This window comes from Paramormyrops kingsleyae, chromosome 12, assembly GCF_048594095.1.
Source record: "Paramormyrops kingsleyae isolate MSU_618 chromosome 12, PKINGS_0.4, whole genome shotgun sequence".
Lineage (NCBI taxonomy): Eukaryota > Metazoa > Chordata > Actinopteri > Osteoglossiformes > Mormyridae > Paramormyrops > Paramormyrops kingsleyae.
In genome coordinates this window covers 26,723,763-26,740,928 of record NC_132808.1, presented here as the reverse complement: position 1 = coordinate 26,740,928, position 17,166 = coordinate 26,723,763, and the positions used below count along the sequence as shown (strand labels likewise).

At 52.1% G+C, this 17,166-nt stretch overlaps 1 protein-coding gene across 9 annotated transcripts in view; it reads left to right on the top strand.

Annotated features, from left to right (window-relative positions):
• Positions 1-8,408, top strand: part of LOC111852099 (coiled-coil domain-containing protein 171) — a 54,631-nt gene extending 46,223 nt beyond the window's left edge. For 7 of the 9 annotated variants that reach the window (XM_072697818.1, XM_072697820.1, XM_072697819.1 and 4 more), the window contains one exon: positions 4,613-8,408. In XM_072697818.1, the coding sequence (XP_072553919.1) occupies positions 4,613-4,852 (240 nt within the window). In that variant the 3' untranslated portion in view covers positions 4,853-8,408. The remainder of the gene's footprint in view (positions 1-4,612) is intronic. The other 2 variants (XR_011981838.1, XM_072697821.1) reach the window with 2 other exon arrangements.
• Positions 8,409-17,166: the final 8,758 nt, after the last annotated feature.

Below are 17,166 nucleotides of genomic sequence, written 5' to 3'. Positions count from 1 at the left end.
CCCTCTGATTGGGTAGCCAGGCCTCAAACTCATATGGCACAAATGGCCAGGAGTGAGAGTCGGCTGGTGTCCCCATTCTGCTCATGAGAGCCTGTGAGGGGGGTCAGCCCCTCCCTCGGGGCCAGCAGGGCCACTGGCCCATGAAAGCTTTTATCCATGTTCCTAAGGGCCGTTGGGTGGTCTTGGCTAGAGCCCGTTATTCCTCCGAATAGCTGATTAAATATTAAGCGACAGCAGTGTCTATTTGACCCATGTGCTTTCTGGCAAGACGGGGGGCGTAAGTGAAACCTCAGCAATCAATTTGGGTCGTGGCCCACCCTCCCCGGGCCCGCCCCCTGGCCCGCCCCGCTGAGCGTTAATTGGGTTTCCTTCTATGTGGGACGCCGCTGGAGGGCCACGGAGGCGTCTTATTGGTCGGTGGTTTGGCACAGTCGCCACCGTGTTGGCGGCGGGGCGGTAAGTGAGCTTGATGGATGTCCCAGCCCCCTCAGAGCCCCCAGTCACCTCATCCTCGATCCCGCTTGATTAGATTTCATGCCGTAAATGAGCTCCGGCGTGATCAGAGGTTGTAACTTTTAAGATGAGTCAAGCAAAACTAGGGAATGATGAAGGAAAAAAAACATGAGAGAACAAAGAAGAAGCAGGCTGGAGCTCAGAGGGTCCTGCCCGGGGCTGGCATCCCGGCCCTGAGTCCGTCGGGGCGCCGAGAAGAAGCATGTAAATGTCCTGCTTACAAACCAAAGATGCTGTGACTCTTATCTAACATCACGTGACATTCAGGGACCTGGTCGCATACGTAGCTCCCCCCATGGATCCCCCATGATTGACTGCCCCATGATGGGCTGCGTGTTGTCCCGGGTGCTTCCTGCCCTGTGCAGGAGGTGGTCGTAGCCGTGGAGGGTGGAGGTGGCTGTGGAGGCAGTTCTGAGGCTAAGGTGGAGGCGGCTGTGGCTGCAGAGGTGGAGGCAGCTGTGGCTGCGGAGTTGGATGTGACTGTGGCTGCGGAGGTGGAGGCGGCTGTGGCTGCGGAGGTGGAGGCAGCTGTGGCTGCGGAGGTGGATGCGGCTGTGGCTGCGGAGGTGGAGGTGGAGGCGACTGTGGCTGCGGAGGTGGATGCGGCTGCGGCTGTGGCTGCGGCGGTGGATGCGGCTGTGGCTGCGGCTGTGGCTGCGGCGGTGGATGTGGCTGCGACGGTGGATGCGGCTGTGGCTGCGTAGGTGGAGGCGGCTGTGGCTGCGGAGGTGGATGCGGCTGCGGAGGTGGATGCGGCTGTGGCTGCGGCTGTGGCTGCGGCGGTGGATGTGGCTGCAGAGGTGGAGGCAGCTGTGGCTGCGGAGTTGGATGTGACTGTGGCTGCGGAGGTGGATGCGGCTGTGGCTGCGGAGGTGGAGGTGGAGGCGACTGTGGCTGGGGAGGTGGATGCGGCTGTGGCTGCGGAGGTGGAGGCGGCTGTGGCTGCGGAGGTGGATGCGGCTGCGGCGGTGGATGCGGCTGTGGCTGCGGAGGTGGATGCGGCTGTGGCTGCGGCGGTGGATGCGGCTGTGGCTGCGGCTGTGGCTGCGGCGGTGGATGTGGCTGCGACGGTGGATGCGGCTGTGCCTGCGTAGGTGGAGGCGGCTGTGGAGGTGGATGCGGCTGCGGAGGTGGATGCGGCTGTGGCTGCGGAGGTGGAGGCGGCTGTGGCTGCGGAGGTGGATGCGGCTGTGGCTGCGGCTGTGGCTGCGGCGGTGGATGCGGCTGTGGCTGCGGCGGTGGATGTGGCTGCGGCGGTGGATGTGGCTGCGGCGGTGGATGCGGCGGTGGATGCGGCTGTGGCTGCGGAGGTGGATGCGGCTGTGGCTGCGGCGGTGGATGTGGCTGCGGCGGTGGATGCGGCTGTGGATGCGGCTGTGGCTGCGGAGGTGGATGCGGCTGTGGCTGCGGCGGTGGAGTTCTCGCTCCTTTTTCTGGCTGCAGTTGTGGTTGCTGTCTGGGTGTTGGTGACAGTGTTTAGCTGATTCTCAAACCCCCTTCAGCAGCATTCATCACCTTAGCAGTGGTGAGATGAGCTTAGTTTCCCATCCCGGTAGTATGGGGTCCCCCTGAAGCGGGTGCGGTGACAATGTGCATTATGACAGACAGCCTACCACTCTGTGTGTAAAATACAGTGTGTTTGGCATCCAAATAAGAGAGAACTGTTCAAAGCAGCAGAGTGGTTGTTACTTAGACTGTTTTGAAAGCTGTCAGGAAATGCTTCCATCACATGTGTTTGTTACTGCTTCTGTCGTTTATTTTTCCTTCTGTTTGGGCATGACTTTTGTGTTAGAGATGGATTTTCAAGGATCTTCTCTACGTTCCACCCATGGCATTGCTGCTCCTGAGTGTGATGTTCTCTTCTTCATCTTATGGAGATGCTCCAAATTTCACACATTAGCGAGTCTGAGACTCCCTTATATGTCAATTTATTGTGGACATTGTTGTTCTAACTGACAATTAATGACTCACGTAGCCCTAATCCTAACCTACCCGTTTGGGTTTAGACTGGCTTACGCTGGGTTCTTTTGGTATGACCCCGAGTTTATTCAGTTTCTTTGGGGTGTGGTACCTGATTTTCCATGCGCTTTATTCCCAATTAGACCTGAATAGAGCGGGTAGATGTGTGGTGTTTGCAGGCAGTGATGCCTGGCAGGCTGTGCATGTCGGTGCCACCGTTGGACCTGAAATACCTCAAAGCGTCTGCTAATTATTGGTCCCAGCCACTGTCTAATTCCCTGGCTGGCCAGTCTGCTGCCATTGTAAGGTGGGGAACCGGAACTTAATCTCTGTGGCCAACCGGCGACACAGATGGACGGAACCGACGGCTTTCTGCGGTGGGTGGGTGTCAGGAGCTCTCAGTCAGCAGAAAGGTTTCCCCAGGCCTGCAGGCTGGGGGGGGGTTCTGCAGCCAGGGCCCGCCACATATTGTAACAGATTTATGTATGTTTCCTTTGGAATATTCTGGTACTGGGGCAGGGGTGTGTGAAGCCTTCTACGCTTTCCGTGAGTCAGCATTATTTTAATGACTGAAAGCTCTTTTCCCAATGGTTAGTCAGTAAGAGGTCCGACCCCCCCCCCCCCCCATGGTACCTAGTGGCTTTGGCAGACTGAGGGACTTGCTCATCCCGGAGTGATACACTTTTGGTGAAGCGCAAAGGAATTGTACTTTGCCGCGGGTCCAGGGGTGTGGTCTGTCCAGGAGTGGGACCCTTCCAGGGGTGGGGCTCGTCCTGCCGGTGTTTCCTGTCCAGGGGTGGGGCTCGTCCTGTGGGCGTCGCCTGTCCCTGCTGTGTGATCAGTTGCTTGGCTGGACAGCAGGTCCTGGCACAAGACATGAACACCACAGATTTGCAGGTGTCCGTACACCTTGTGCTTCAGGTTTCTCCCTGATTTCCTCCCAGGTGTCAGGAATGTCCCGGAAAGTCCTTACGTGCCGGCGTCCTGGCATTTCCCCTTCATGCTGTGCAAGCTACCTGTGAACCCCAGCAATGCCCTGATCATGGTGGTACCTGAGAGCTTCTAGAAGTTTCTGTGCTGTAGGTGAACAGAAACAGACAGGCTTCGTGCACTTCGTTAAGGCTCTGCGGAGACAGGCGGCGGGCCGTGTGCCGTCACTCACCTTCTCATGTCTGCCGTCGGCTGGAATAGCAGCGCTGCTGTAATGGGTTGGTAGCTGGGAGCCCGGAGGGGACGGCGTGTCGGATCAGAGCCGGGAGAGAGAGAGAGAGAGAGAGAGAGAGAGAGATCCCCTTAGGAAAGTTTAGCTGAATGTTTTAAAATAAAAAACCTTTAGCTATTAAACAAGAGGAAGGCGAGGGAAGGAGAGCAGGGGGATGAGCCCTGGGTTCTGATCCATACTGAAGCGACATCCATCCCCGTGGGGGCCAGAGCCACAGTGTCACCAGCATGCACACCCCCATCCCGGGTCGTTAAGGCGGCCGGCCCGCGGCCCGCTCCGCTCCTGCACCCTGACCGCCTATTATGAAGCTCTTTGCTGCCATGTCAAGTGAAGGCGAGTTAATTGGGTGAAGCTGTAGAGCATGTTAGGCTGCGGAGGAAGCCGGGGCCTCCTGACAGCCGTGTCAGCGTGTTCCGCTCGAGTGTGGCGGAGAGACAGAGCCCTGTCACCGCCCCCCCCCCCCCACGCCCACACCCGCTCGCCTTCTCTCATTCTCTCTATGTCCTAATGGCGCCGCGTGTCTGTGTAGAGGATCTTGTCTCAAAAGCAGCCCCGCTATGCGCTCAGATCTATTCATTTAACACTGAAACATCCCTCTGCGTGTGTAGAGGGTCCCGTCTCAGTGTGTCTGAAAAGCTGCTCGGATCGTTCCTCTGCCATTCTCTGAGCTCTGACCTTGGAACCACCAGACCACACTTGCAGGAGGGCGCTCGGGTCGTGCTGACAGACCCGGGACGAGCCTCTGGAACGAAGTGGGTGATCCCGCTCTCCGAAAAGACCGCAAATTCTAAGTCAAAGATCAGGTGGATGTTAAGCTGATGATGTTTGTTAAGGAGGACTGAACCATTGCTGTTGTAGGTGTTCAGTGTGCTGTTTGTCTGGCCGCCCGCTGAAGGTCTCTCTGTCTCTTTGTGGTAGGCACCTGCGCCCCCCCCGCCTGGGATCTCCAGTCACCAGGCTGATGCCGCTGACGCTGATCCAGAGTCCCGTGGCTCGAGGCCCGTGGCCCATCTCTCAAGACGGCTCTCTGCCGGGTGCCTCTCCTGTGATGTCCAGTTAGCGCTTTTCACAGCTACAAACTCTGGACATGCCGCCTCGATGGGGGGGGTGGGGGGGGGGTATTTACGGCCCCTGACGCCCCCCCTCACTGTTCCCTAATCATCCCGGCGTATCCTCCCGCTTGGATCCTCCAGACAGGCTTATTCTACATCCTCCCTGCCTTCTTGAGAGTGACACGTTTTAGGTGATTTTCCCTGGCCATAGGAGGGCGGGGGGGAATCAATAAGCCATTTGAGTGTGTATCTATCAAAGCTGTTTCATACTTGTCTGTTTTGCGGCAGAAATGTGGCACTTTAATGGGATGGGAGCTGGCGGCTGGGAGCTCGTGCCGCTGATTCCTGTCATGCCGTGGCAGGCCAGCTATGGCTCAGCGAGCACCCCCCCGCCCCCTGCCTCCGCCCCCAGCCCCCCCCAAACCCCACAGCCTGCCTCAGGACTGCCGCTCGCCTGCGAACTTTCAGCAGGTCTGTGTAAAACAGGAATGACGTGCCCCTCCCCACCCGGCGTGGCGGCTGTCCCAGTCAGAGTGATCATGGGGGGGCAGGGATGTGCGGAGGCGGCATAGGGGTTACCACGGTGACAGCAGGTGTTTATTTAAATAATCATATCAGGTGGCCGTTCTCTCTCCCGCTCCCTCAGCCAGGTCCCTGCTCCCACTCCTGGTCAGTGTCCCCAGCGTATGTCACTCCCCACATCAACGCCATTGTCATGTATTCTCTGCCCTCTCTTGCACCACTCACCCCTCACTCGCCCCCATCGCCTGCCCGCCTCACCCCTCACTCACCCCGTCCCACATTTTCTGCCCTGCAGCACACAGGAATGCCTGCGTCTGTCAGCCCAGGGTGTCTCCATGCTGACGAGACACCCCTGTGACATTTCAGTTCCAAAGAGCAAGTGTCTTGCAACCCAAGCGGTCAAATATCAAATCATAGGTCAAGTGGGGGGGGGGGGGTATCTGGGACAGGCACCCCCCCCAACAAGCCACCCCCCTGACAGAGCAATATGTTGATGCTCTGTTGGGCCCCGCCTTCAACCCCTGCCCCCCCCGAAAAGCCGCCCCGCTGACAGCCCAACATGGTGATGTTCTGTTGGGCCCCGCCTTCCCCAGCCCACCTCTGACACTGATTACTCTCTTTAACCCATTCAGCATGGATTCAGAGCTCTCATCCTGTCTTATTGTCTGTGGTGGGGCTCACCCAGAAGCTAAAATACGGTGTCCCGAGGTCCAGGCTCAGGCGCCTGCTGTCCGGACCTTTATCTAGCTCCTCCTCCTGCCCCCGGTGTCCCGAGGTCCAGCCTCAGGCGCCTGCTGTCCGGACCTTTATCTAGCTCCTCCTCCTGCCCCCGGTGTCCCGAGGTCCAGCCTCAGGCACCTGCTGTCCGGACCTTTATCTAGCTCCTCCTCCTGCCCCCGGTGTCCCGAGGTCCAGCCTCAGGCGCCTGCTGTCAGGACCTTTATCTAGCTCCTCCTCCTGCCCCCGGTGTCCCGAGGTCCAGCCTCAGGCGCCTGCTGTCAGGACCTTTATCTAGCTCCTCCTCCTGCCCCCGGTGTCCCGAGGTCCAGCCTCAGGCGCCTGCTGTCCAGGCCTTTATCTAGCTCCTCCTCCTGCCCTCGATGTCCTAAGGTCCAGCCTCAGGCGCCTGCTGTCCAGGCCTTTATCTAGCTCCTCCTCCTGCCCTCGATGTCCTAAGGTCCAGCCTCAGGCGCCTGCTGTCCAGGCCTTTATCTAGCTCCTCCTCCTGCCCTCGATGTCCCGAGGTCCAACCTCATGCGCCTGCTGTCCAGGCCTTTATCTAGCTGAGCTGTTTAGGAAAAGCTGAAGAATTTATCACTGATGCTCAGCAATCAGCCGAATAATCCCTGAGCTTTTTTACAGCATCTGAAACCTCTTTCTGGGAAGATCTGTGCTCCCCATTGGCGGTAATGGGCCGGCTGTTTTTTGATGACTTTTGATAGTGAAACCCAAATTCCTGCAGGTCCCAGTGATGGATGTCTAAAGCCTTGCAGAGTCCAACCTGCCACACCCACCGTGTCCCCTGGCTGGCGGTGACCTTCACAATGACCTTGCACTGCCTGCGATCCCCCCCAAACCCCGATACTGTTCGCTGTCACCCCCGCTATTCAGCTCTAAGTGTCACCTGAGCACTTTTATGGTTCCCTGTTTCATCCTTGGAAATGCATGTAAATAAAATGACACTGGCTGTGATCCGCCTTCTGACTCCCATCCATCCATCCATTCATTTTCTGTAACTGCTCATGCTATTCAATGACTCAGGGGGGTCCAGAACCTATCCTGGAGGCTACAGGCGCAAGGCACAGAACAACCCAGTTTGGGGTGCCAACCCATCATAAGGAACACTGACACGCCAGTCACTCACATCTATGGGAAATCTGGTAACTCCAATTAAACTGCCTGCCCTCTATGGAGGATGGATGTACAAGCCGTTAGCGGCACAATGGAGGACTCGCTGCCCGGCGTCAATTGCCTCTGAGATAGGCTCCAGACCTACACAGCCCTGTGCAAGATGAGGTTAAGATAAGGAAGGTATGGAAAACTGCTGGTGGGAGGCGTAAGTCTTCCAGTATGGTGATGTGTAGCAGTGTGTTTGCCTGTGGCAGCCTGTGTTTGCCACCGTCAGCCTGTGTTAGCCTCCATCAACTTGCATTTGCTTCTGTGACCCTACTTTCCATTGACCTTCGTCTGCTTGTGTTTGCCTTCATCAGCCTGCTTTAGCCTTCATCAGCCTGCATTAGCCTTCATCAGCCTGCGTTAGCCTTCATCAGCCTGCGTTAGCCTTCATCAACCTGCGTTAGCCTTCATCAGCCTGCGTTAGCCTTCATCAGCCTGCTTTAGCCTTCATCAGCCTGCTTTAGCCTTCATCAGCCTGCTTTAGCCTCCATCTGCTTGTGTTTGCCTTCATCAGCCTGCGTTAGCCTTCATCAGCCTGCTTTAGCCTTCATCAGCCTGCTTTAGCCTTCATCAGCCTGCGTTAGCCTTCATCAGCCTGCGTTAGCCTTCATCAGCCTGCGTTAGCCTTCATCAGCCTGCGTTAGCCTTCATCAGCCTGCGTTAGCCTTCATCAGCCTATGTTAGACTGTGTTAACCTTCGTCAGCCTGCCTTAACCTTCATCAGCCTCCGTCAGCCTGTGTTGGCCTCCATCAGCCTGCATTAGTATGTGTTATTTTGCGTTAGCCTCCATCGGCCTGCTAGACCCTCGTTTCCTCTGAGAAAGTCACTGGATGGCGCAGCAGGGTAACTGGTGCCAGAGAGAGGCGAACAGATCACAGAGCCGCCCACTGTGATGGAAGTGTGTAAGGGTGGCTTTAGCCATGAGTGTGCACGTCTGTCACGTCTGTCACGTCCTGTCACTTCTGCCTTGCCGGTGCAGCAAAGCCATGCAGCAGCTTAGATGAATCTGCCGACTGGCAGCCACGTGCTCAGTGACCCGGCTGTCACACAGTGCTTCCCCGTAAGACCTGCTACTTTCAGGACGGATGCTGCTTATCTGTGTCCTCCATGAATTCAGCCTGTGGGTTCAGTCTGCTGTCTCCTCTATGTTAAATGTATAAAAGTGTATTTCAGTGCCGATCCATGAGGGGGCAGTACACCTTCTATTGGCTGAGCCGCTAATTAATAAAGCGCCGTTTTGTGACCTTTGAGCGCAGTGATTGACACGGACAGACACTCCAAATTCCTAACCTTCACAAATGTCAGGGTGCACTCACACCCCGCAGCCGTCACGGCGCTACGCTTTCCGGACGGTGTCAGGCGTGTCAGGCCCCTGCATGGACGCCTCACATTCATATTTAATATTGATCGGTTTCTAAAACGGCTGTTCTGGGTGCTTTTCAGCACTAGCTAACTTTAACAACAACTTGCCTTTTGCACGGATTGTTGTTGTGATCGGATCGAGTCCAAAGAGAGGTTTGTCTGCTGAACAGTGTGGACTAATGTTAGCGATGTCTGAAAACGTGGGGGTAAAGGGAGAGGGCAGGAAATGGGACCACTTGATATGCCACGTGCGTGATGTCACTTCCTACGAGGGACTGCTGTCCAGATTGTGATGAGGGACAGTAATAATCAGTGAAAATGCAAACCAACCCAGCATCTCCATCCTTTGGAGCAGGGTTTCCCAGTTCCTGTTCTGGAGGACCAGAATCCAACACGGTTTGCAAATTTACCTGCTCCAACACACCTTAGTCAGCAAATAACCGGGTTTAGTAGGTGGGGAGTCCTGGATGATGTGACAGCAGCCATTCTGCACCAGTACACTCACCACACAGTAGCTAAGGTGGCGAAGGGGCAGGAGAGAATTCACCAGTAAGATATAGGGGAATATTAGGAGGCCAGACCTGAAAAAGCCACAGTGGGTGTCAAACCCCAACCCCCCCCTCATAGAGCGTGATGTCACTGATGCAGTCTGGGTAAGCTCTCCGGCACTTCCTTAGAGACGGTGACTGGCGTAGCGTGGCTGCTCTTCCCCGCACGCGCTCATGCTGCTGCCGCCACATTAATTTATCTCCCTTCAGCCTTCAGTCCCCCAATGGTCTGCAGTGACCAGTCAGCTGGGGGGGGGGGGGGGGGATGCTGTTAATCAGAACTGGCAAGGCGCTGAGATTGGGCCAGATGACATCTCACGGACGTATTACCCTGGGATCTCAGAGTCAGATATCCTTCTTCCATCTGCATGGCCATCCACGCCCAATCCCAATCCTCCAGTCTTTACAAGATCTACACCATCCTATTCTTATGATTTCAAAGAAAGAGATGGAAATTCTAATTGGTGCAGCACTGAAAAATGGCAGCCTTTCATTTTGATCCAGACAGTCTAAAATGTAATGCCTTTGGTTGTTGTGTACAGCGAATGGTTTAGTAATTGGCGATGTCTTTGCCAGCATTGAACAGAGAGCCCAGTAGTCCTCTGCTGCGTCATTGATTGTTGCTCACAAATGTCTTCCATGATGTACTTGACCTTTATGATGTCACTGAAGTGACCTTTGACCTTCAGAAACTATGAAAGCCTCGACCTTGTCATCCTCCATGCTCTGATATCTACTGTCTGGGCTGGTCTCCTCTGCCCCTGATCTGGAGGCCCGCTACAGCCAGCCTGCGTCTCTGTAATTATGGGTTAGTGTCCTCCTGCTTCATCGCTGCACTTCCCAAAGACACTTGGATAAAGGGGATTTGCATGATATTGCCGGATTTGTGGTATAGGACTTTTTGTGGATCGTTAGATTCATAATGACGTTTCCCTCCACGGGAAGTGGCCTGGTCTGCCCCGTCACGTCAGGGCCGTCCGTAGCCGGGAAACAGCGGAGGGACAGAAATTATATTTAAGGGATGGCAAGATGTATAATAAAAGTTAATGTTATATATACTAAATAAACAGAAGTGATATTTAAGGCATAAACTCCAATATATAATGCAAAAAAATGGTGATGGATAATGTGCAAATATAACCACAGATAAAAGGATTATTACAGGCAGCATGAACATATCCAGAGCAAAACGGTGACTTTTCCTGAAGCTGGTCTGGGTTCATTTAGATGAATTCTCCATTAAGAAGACTGATGCCACAAGGACAGAAGCTTCTCTTCAGTTTCTCTGTCTCAGCCATCAGGCTGCAGAAGCTTTTGGCTGGTACTGGGTGAGTGGAATCCCTGAGGATGCTGATCACCCAGGTTCTGGTGCAGATGTCCTGCAGGGAGGCGAGAGCCGAGCGGGGAGGCCTGCACTCTGCAAGGTGGCCTAACCTCTGATGCTGAGGAGTGCAGCTGCCGCACCAGGATGAAATGTTCAGTGAAATTACACTTTCTGTAGCAACAGTACAGAAAGTTCTGGGTTACTTTATTTAGATAGCGAAAATGTTTTTGTTAATTTTGCATGTATGCAAATAATAAATAATAATAAAATTTCATAGTCATTAAAACCTCCAGCATCTGTGCCAGTTTATAGCGTCCTGCCACAAGTAGGCGCTACTCAGAGAGGGCCCCGCACCCAGCAGGCGCTACTCAGAGAGGGCCCCACACCGAGCAGGCGCTACTCAGAGAGGGCCCCGCACCCAGCAGGCGCTACTCAGAGAGGGCCCCGCACCCAGCAGGCGCTACTCAGAGAGGGCCCCTCACCGAGCAGGCGCTACTCAGAGAGGGCCCCGCACCCAGCAGGCGCTACTCAGAGAGGGCCCCGCACCCAGCAGGCGCTACTCAGAGAGGGCCCCGCACCCAGCAGGCGCTACTCAGAGAGGGCCCCGCACCGAACAGGCGCTACTCAGAGAGGGCCCCGCACCGAGCAGGCGCTACTCAGAGAGGGCCCCGCACCGGGCCCCTTGGCCGTGCTGCCAGTGCCGCAGGCTCTATAGTTTATAGTAGGATGCAGCTTGATCCTGTCACATCTAGCCCCGCTCTCGTCCCCAGGGCCACTCTGCTGGGATCACATGACCGTCTTTGGCCCTGGAGGACAGAGGTGTGAAGTGAAGGCAGCGGGGGCTGGCAGAGCAGTGGGCGGACAGAAGGCCCAGGTGCGGCTTTTGGGAAACATTCCAGCTGCTGCTCATCACTGAGCTGCGTTTCAGAGGCAGGCTGGGAAAACTCGCTCCGCACGGGAGCCGAAAGCGACAGCATCCTCTCCCTCTTCCACCTCTCCCTCCATCTCTCTCTCTGTCCCTCTCTCCCCCCTTTCCTGTCACCTCTCTCTCCATCCATCCCCCATCCACCTCTCTTCATCCCTCTGTATTTTACTCTTCTCCCTCCCACACTCCGCCTCTCTCTCTCTCATCTTTGTTTTATTGTACAAACACTTGGATGAGCTCGGCCACTCTGACTCCGGACAGACAGACTCCTCACACAAACCACACATATGGCACCTACACCGTTTCCTTATAATCAAAACAAGGTGTCGACCGTCGATGCCAAGCGTGCCCCCCCCCATTTAGGGTAACATTTGTGTTGTTAAGCAGGCTAATGATCCCAAGGCAGGCTGCTGGCACCGGCACCCGTGATCTGGGCTCGAACCCCCCAGGACAAAGTCCCTTCTCAGCAGCTGTGAGGAATTTGGGCTTTAAAATTGTTTTTGCCCCATTACATGGAGCAGCGAGGGCAGAAGGCGTGCTTCTAAAAGCACCTAAATTATTGCCTTGGAATCTCAAGGTCATTATTCTCATTTTATTACAAAATGTTTTTATTTCTTTATATAGTAATGCTGTGTTTTAGAATTCACCATCTTTATGAGTCTGAGTTTTATTTGCTTGCGTGTTGAGCAGAATAAATGCGAGATGCGTTCGGTGTTCGTCCGCTGACCCCTTCAGATGGGTGAGGGGTCCAGGGCCCCAAGTTCCCTCTGCTTACCGACACTCACAGCAGATTCCTCAGCACCCCGTCCCCCCTCCTCTCCGTACAAACACCACACAATAGCACCACCATACATCGGTGTTCTTCATTGTTCCGCTTTCTCACATTCAGACAGACAGTGGAGGTAGTGGGACCCCATTTGTTTTCTTATGCTAATCTTTTATGCTATATATCATGCACAATGAGTTATATTCTATATTTTTTTATATCGGAACTCTTCAGGTACCTGTCTGGCTGGCTGATATTTGGTAGTTTTGGAAGAAATGAATAATTAAGAATGAAGCAAAGAAACTATCAGCTCATCTGGAGGAAAAATGAAACGAAAATGACCCGGGGCCCTCGAACCAGCGGCGTTCCGCTCCCTGCGTCTTCATGCGTTTGATCACTCAGGAAATAGGCAGGTCCATCAAACTGATGAGAGTGTTTCTGTCACCAGGGAGTGAAAGTGATACTGTGTGCGGAGGTGTGTGTGTGTGTGGGGGGGGGGGCTTGTGGTTTAGGGATCGATAGTGAATGTGAATGTGCTGCATCCTTCAGGCTGTTACATCCCATAGTAAGATCCCCAAAAAATGCTATTATTGATTTATTTAAAAAATAATCTACCCAAAGTAGTCTATGCCAATTCAGTGAAACAAACTAATTTGGGAAAAATTTATAGGCATATATCATTCCAGCATAAAATATCTACAGTATAAAATATATTATGAAAATATTATTCTGTGAGTGCCTCTTTCTATAAGTCCTACGTAAGCGTCTTCACAGTGTTACAGCAGAGACAAAGGGGCGGAGTCTCCTGCACAGAGTAGCCAATGACGTATCGTTACTAGACATGATAGGCAAATCTCTAATACAAGTAATCTAAGTGGCAGTGGGTTAAAGCACATCTTATGAAATGTACAAAAGCTTCAAAAATGTAAAGATACACATATTTTGGAATTAGGGTGCATTGTTGCATGTACATACCAGGCACATAAAACATATAGACAGTGGAACAACTATCTAGTGAAACAGAAAATCTACTGATTTGCAAATCATTCACCTTTACACAGAATATGTTTTGTTAATTTCCGTCTTGCAGGACCTTCTTTCAAAGGGGATGTTTGTAATATATTGTAGTAAGAACTTGCAAGTTGTTCCATCAAACGGCAGAAATGATTGTCTACACTGTCCAGCCTCTAGAATTTCACTCCCTAGAATGAATGAGGACCCCTATTCAATTTTAACAACATGTGCTGTTTTTCGCAGAGATAACACTTGGTAAGCAGTGGCTAATGGCTTTTTCTGCACACGTATGAATGGTAACAGTCCCTTGAGAAGGAACCACTAAACCTGAGAGACTGGCATGACAGATGTTACAATCCAGATGGGAAATTACCTGACGCACCACAAAGCAACAATATTTGTGGCAAATTCAGCTTGAGATGGTGATGTCCACTGACTGTAACTGGGATCAGAAACTGATGGAGATGGAATATCAGACGACTACCAATACAAAAATACGCACTGATCAGTGAACAGACTTACACTCTGCGGTGGAAGGTTATACCAACGGAGCAGGACCCACCCCTGTGTCTGCAGCCAAAAGCTGCACGGTGTGTAGGATCGATTCGGCTTCTCCAATATGGTGGTCAAATCATTGCATCTGCATTCATGTGACGGGAGCTCTAGTAAACATGCATCACTGGGGAGCAGCTTCTCCTGAAGGACCCGAGGGGGTTTCTGCACAGCTTCCAGGAGCTGCCCTCTAACCCTCATTTGAAACTGTAAAATAACACTGTAGCTGACCCAGCCACTGCAACAAATTACCCGGCCTAAGCCAGGGCTCAGTAAACTGGATACTTTGCACATCTACATAAACAAAGCAATAATAAGAATTATTATTCAGTATGTCCTTCTCCTGACTACTTCGGGCCTTGGCTGACTGTCACCTGTCTGTTAGCCGCCTTCCCTGTGACAGATCGATGGTGATTTGGTCAGTAATATGATTAAGTGTTACTGCAATTGTTTGCTTCATAAGAAGTCAATATGAATTAAATTTAAAGCCCTCTGCTGCTTCGCACCTAATCACATTTAAATTGGTAACGATTGCAGGTTTATGGAGGGATGAATTGAAGTAGTTCTGGAATAAAATGCCAATCCTCAGATATGCTGTTCATTTCATTAAAAAACAAATGATGTTTTGTAAGGCACTAGGCTTATAGTTTTATGAGTATATTAAAAACGACTTATTGAGCTGCTAAATTACCTCATATTTTATTGTATAATTTTAAGAAACATTTGTTTGTTTGAAATTATATTAATGCAAGAAATTTTATAATGATGTTTTAAAATCATCCTTTAAAAATAATTTTAGATGCACTTCACTTTAGTTACAGACATATACAAAACATACCTAATGGAGTTTAATACCAAAAAAATAATTTATCCAGGATATTTGTAAATGTAAACATCAAATGTAAACAAATAAAATGTTATGTGTAATATTCTGGTTCTCTTTCTAAATGAAACACTTACCAGCATGTAAATGTTTCATTTTAGTCCCTGGGGGTTAAGAAATTGATTATGGGCCCAACACTGAAATCACTGAGCTGACCCTGAGATTTGAGCCAACGACCTTCTGATCAAAGGCACGGGATCTGCTCCCAGACTGTGCCCTAATCCCACACTGGGTCTGTGTTTATGAGTGCTCCTCAGTTGTCTGTCCTCCTGTGGCATGATCATAAAGGCAGGGAACCCAGTTAGAGAAAAGTCCAGAAGACAGTGCTCAGACGTAGCACAGAGACAAAGTCGCGGACCTTGCCCTGGTATGAGGGCTGTGGACTCGCGCTCCTCCTAGTCACAGCAGGCACAGGGCTGGATATGGGGCTGGGTCTTTCCACATAGGAGGATTCTAACAACGCTGTGGAATGGGACAGTACGGACACACTTCCCTCCAAAACCAGGGTCCCCCAGGTATCTCTCTGTCAAACCATGGGATCCACTTTACATAATTAGGTCGATATCAGCCTGACTCACCCCCTAGGCCAGAGGTGCATCTTCACAAGTTTGCTGGGGTGTTTGGCAGCTTTGCCGGTGAAGAAACTTTGTTTAAAAAGAAAAAAAAAACATCCCATGGATTTTCTTATCACATTGAGAAACATGTCTCGTTAGTCAGACCTGTGACTTGCGATAACATGGCAGCAGCATATCTCATTGGTCAGACCTATAATTTGCAGTAACGTGACAAAGACATGTCTCACTGGTCAGACCTGTGACTTGCGGTAACGTGATGGAAGCATGTCTTGTTTATCAGACCTATGGTTTCTGGTAACGTGACAGAAGGATGTCTTGTTGATCAGACCTATGGTTTCTGGTAACGTGACAGAAGGATGTCTTGTTGATCAGACCTATGGTTTCTGGTAACGTGACAGAAGGATGTCTTGTTGATCAGACCTATGGTTTCTGGTAACGTGACAGAAGGATGTCTTGTTGATCAGACCTGTGTCTTGCGGTAACGTGATGGAAACATGTCTTGTTTATCAGACCTATGGTTTCTGGTAACGTGACAGAAGGATGTCTTGTTGATCAGACCTGTGACTTGTGGTAACGTGATGGAAGCATGTCTCGTTGGTCAGACTCCTGTATGTTTCTCCCCTCTCTGCTTCATGAAGCACACAGCTCTCTGTTTAAAGGTGCTGTTGTCAGTGCAGTTTGCTGATGAATGATCTGGTGTCTGAATGCCCTCTCTGGCCGCCTGAGCTCCTCCATGCCTGATTAAACTGACTGTGGGCTTGAAGATCAACTTTAATTAACAGTTTTGAGGAAGTTCTGGGATTCCCAGTGCTGGGACACGTCACCTACCGTTTGCGGCCCTGATCTGCCCCCACAGCGCCCCTGGAGGCTGGGGCTCGGGGTAAATGACGCATATGGTGACCTGCTGATTGATGTCATCCATTCGGCGGACTGAACATGAACCCAATAATCAGATCCGGCTTAAGCATGTTCTTCCTCAGTAATTGACTCTCGCGTATTGATTAAGATGTTGATGGGTCCCAGTCCTGCTCCCGCCCTGTTGCCTTCCCCCTCGCCACTGGCCCTCGTCTAACGGATAGAGCTGTCATCCGCAAAGCCGCGAGCCTCTCACAGGAACCCAGAGTACGATTAGCCAGTCGATAATGACCATGCAGGAAGGAGCCAAGCCTGGCCGGTGCAGGAAGCAGGGTGGGGGGTGTCTGTGAGGGCAGCTCCTTGGCTGGGGAACACTGGAGTCACTGTCAGGGTGACAGCGGGGGTCTGAGACAGACAGTGCCGTTGCAAACCTTGTGTTTCTCCTGCAGCCTCCTGCACGATGCGGCTGTAACATCAGGCATCTGCTTTCTGCAGTGGCCTCGTCTCCTCCGGAACCCCTCAGCACACGGGCTAGGGTCTGTGCCTGACTGGAGTTCACAGAGTGATGTCATCGCTGGGGCACTAAGTAGGGCCCTACTTTCCCAAGCATGTTGCTTTGGATAAAAGCATCTACTAAATAAGATTAAATATAAAATAAAAAGCTGTCGGTAATCTGTTTGACTTGCTGGGACACATCTGACACTGCCACCCTACTCAAAAGCAGCGAGAGGGGGTGACAGCAGAGGAGAGGGGGGCTGGGACCCACGGGGGCTTTAAGGGGCTTCTGGCAAACTCACGGGCACCTGCTGTGGGTGCGAGGGAACCCACATCTGCATCCAGCGCACAAGCGAAGGGATGGCAAATCGCAGCGATTCGATTCCTCCGAACTCTCCTTCTCAAGCCGTGCTTTTGCTTTTGGCAGAAAGCTTTACGACAGAATAGTAAAAAAATGGGAAATTAAAACATTCAAAATAAACGCACAAATAAATATGAACGTAGCACATAGGGGAGTTTTAGATCAATATCAGCTTTTAAAATAGGAAATAATGGATAGAGATGGAGACCACCCTGCTGGGGAATCAGGCAGCCTGAGAACCCGGGCACCACGCCGAGGATGGGCTCTACAAAACTCGACACAGACTTTGCTCCTTTTCATTTCATCTGTGTTGTTGCTATTGCTTGGCATATTTTTCTTCC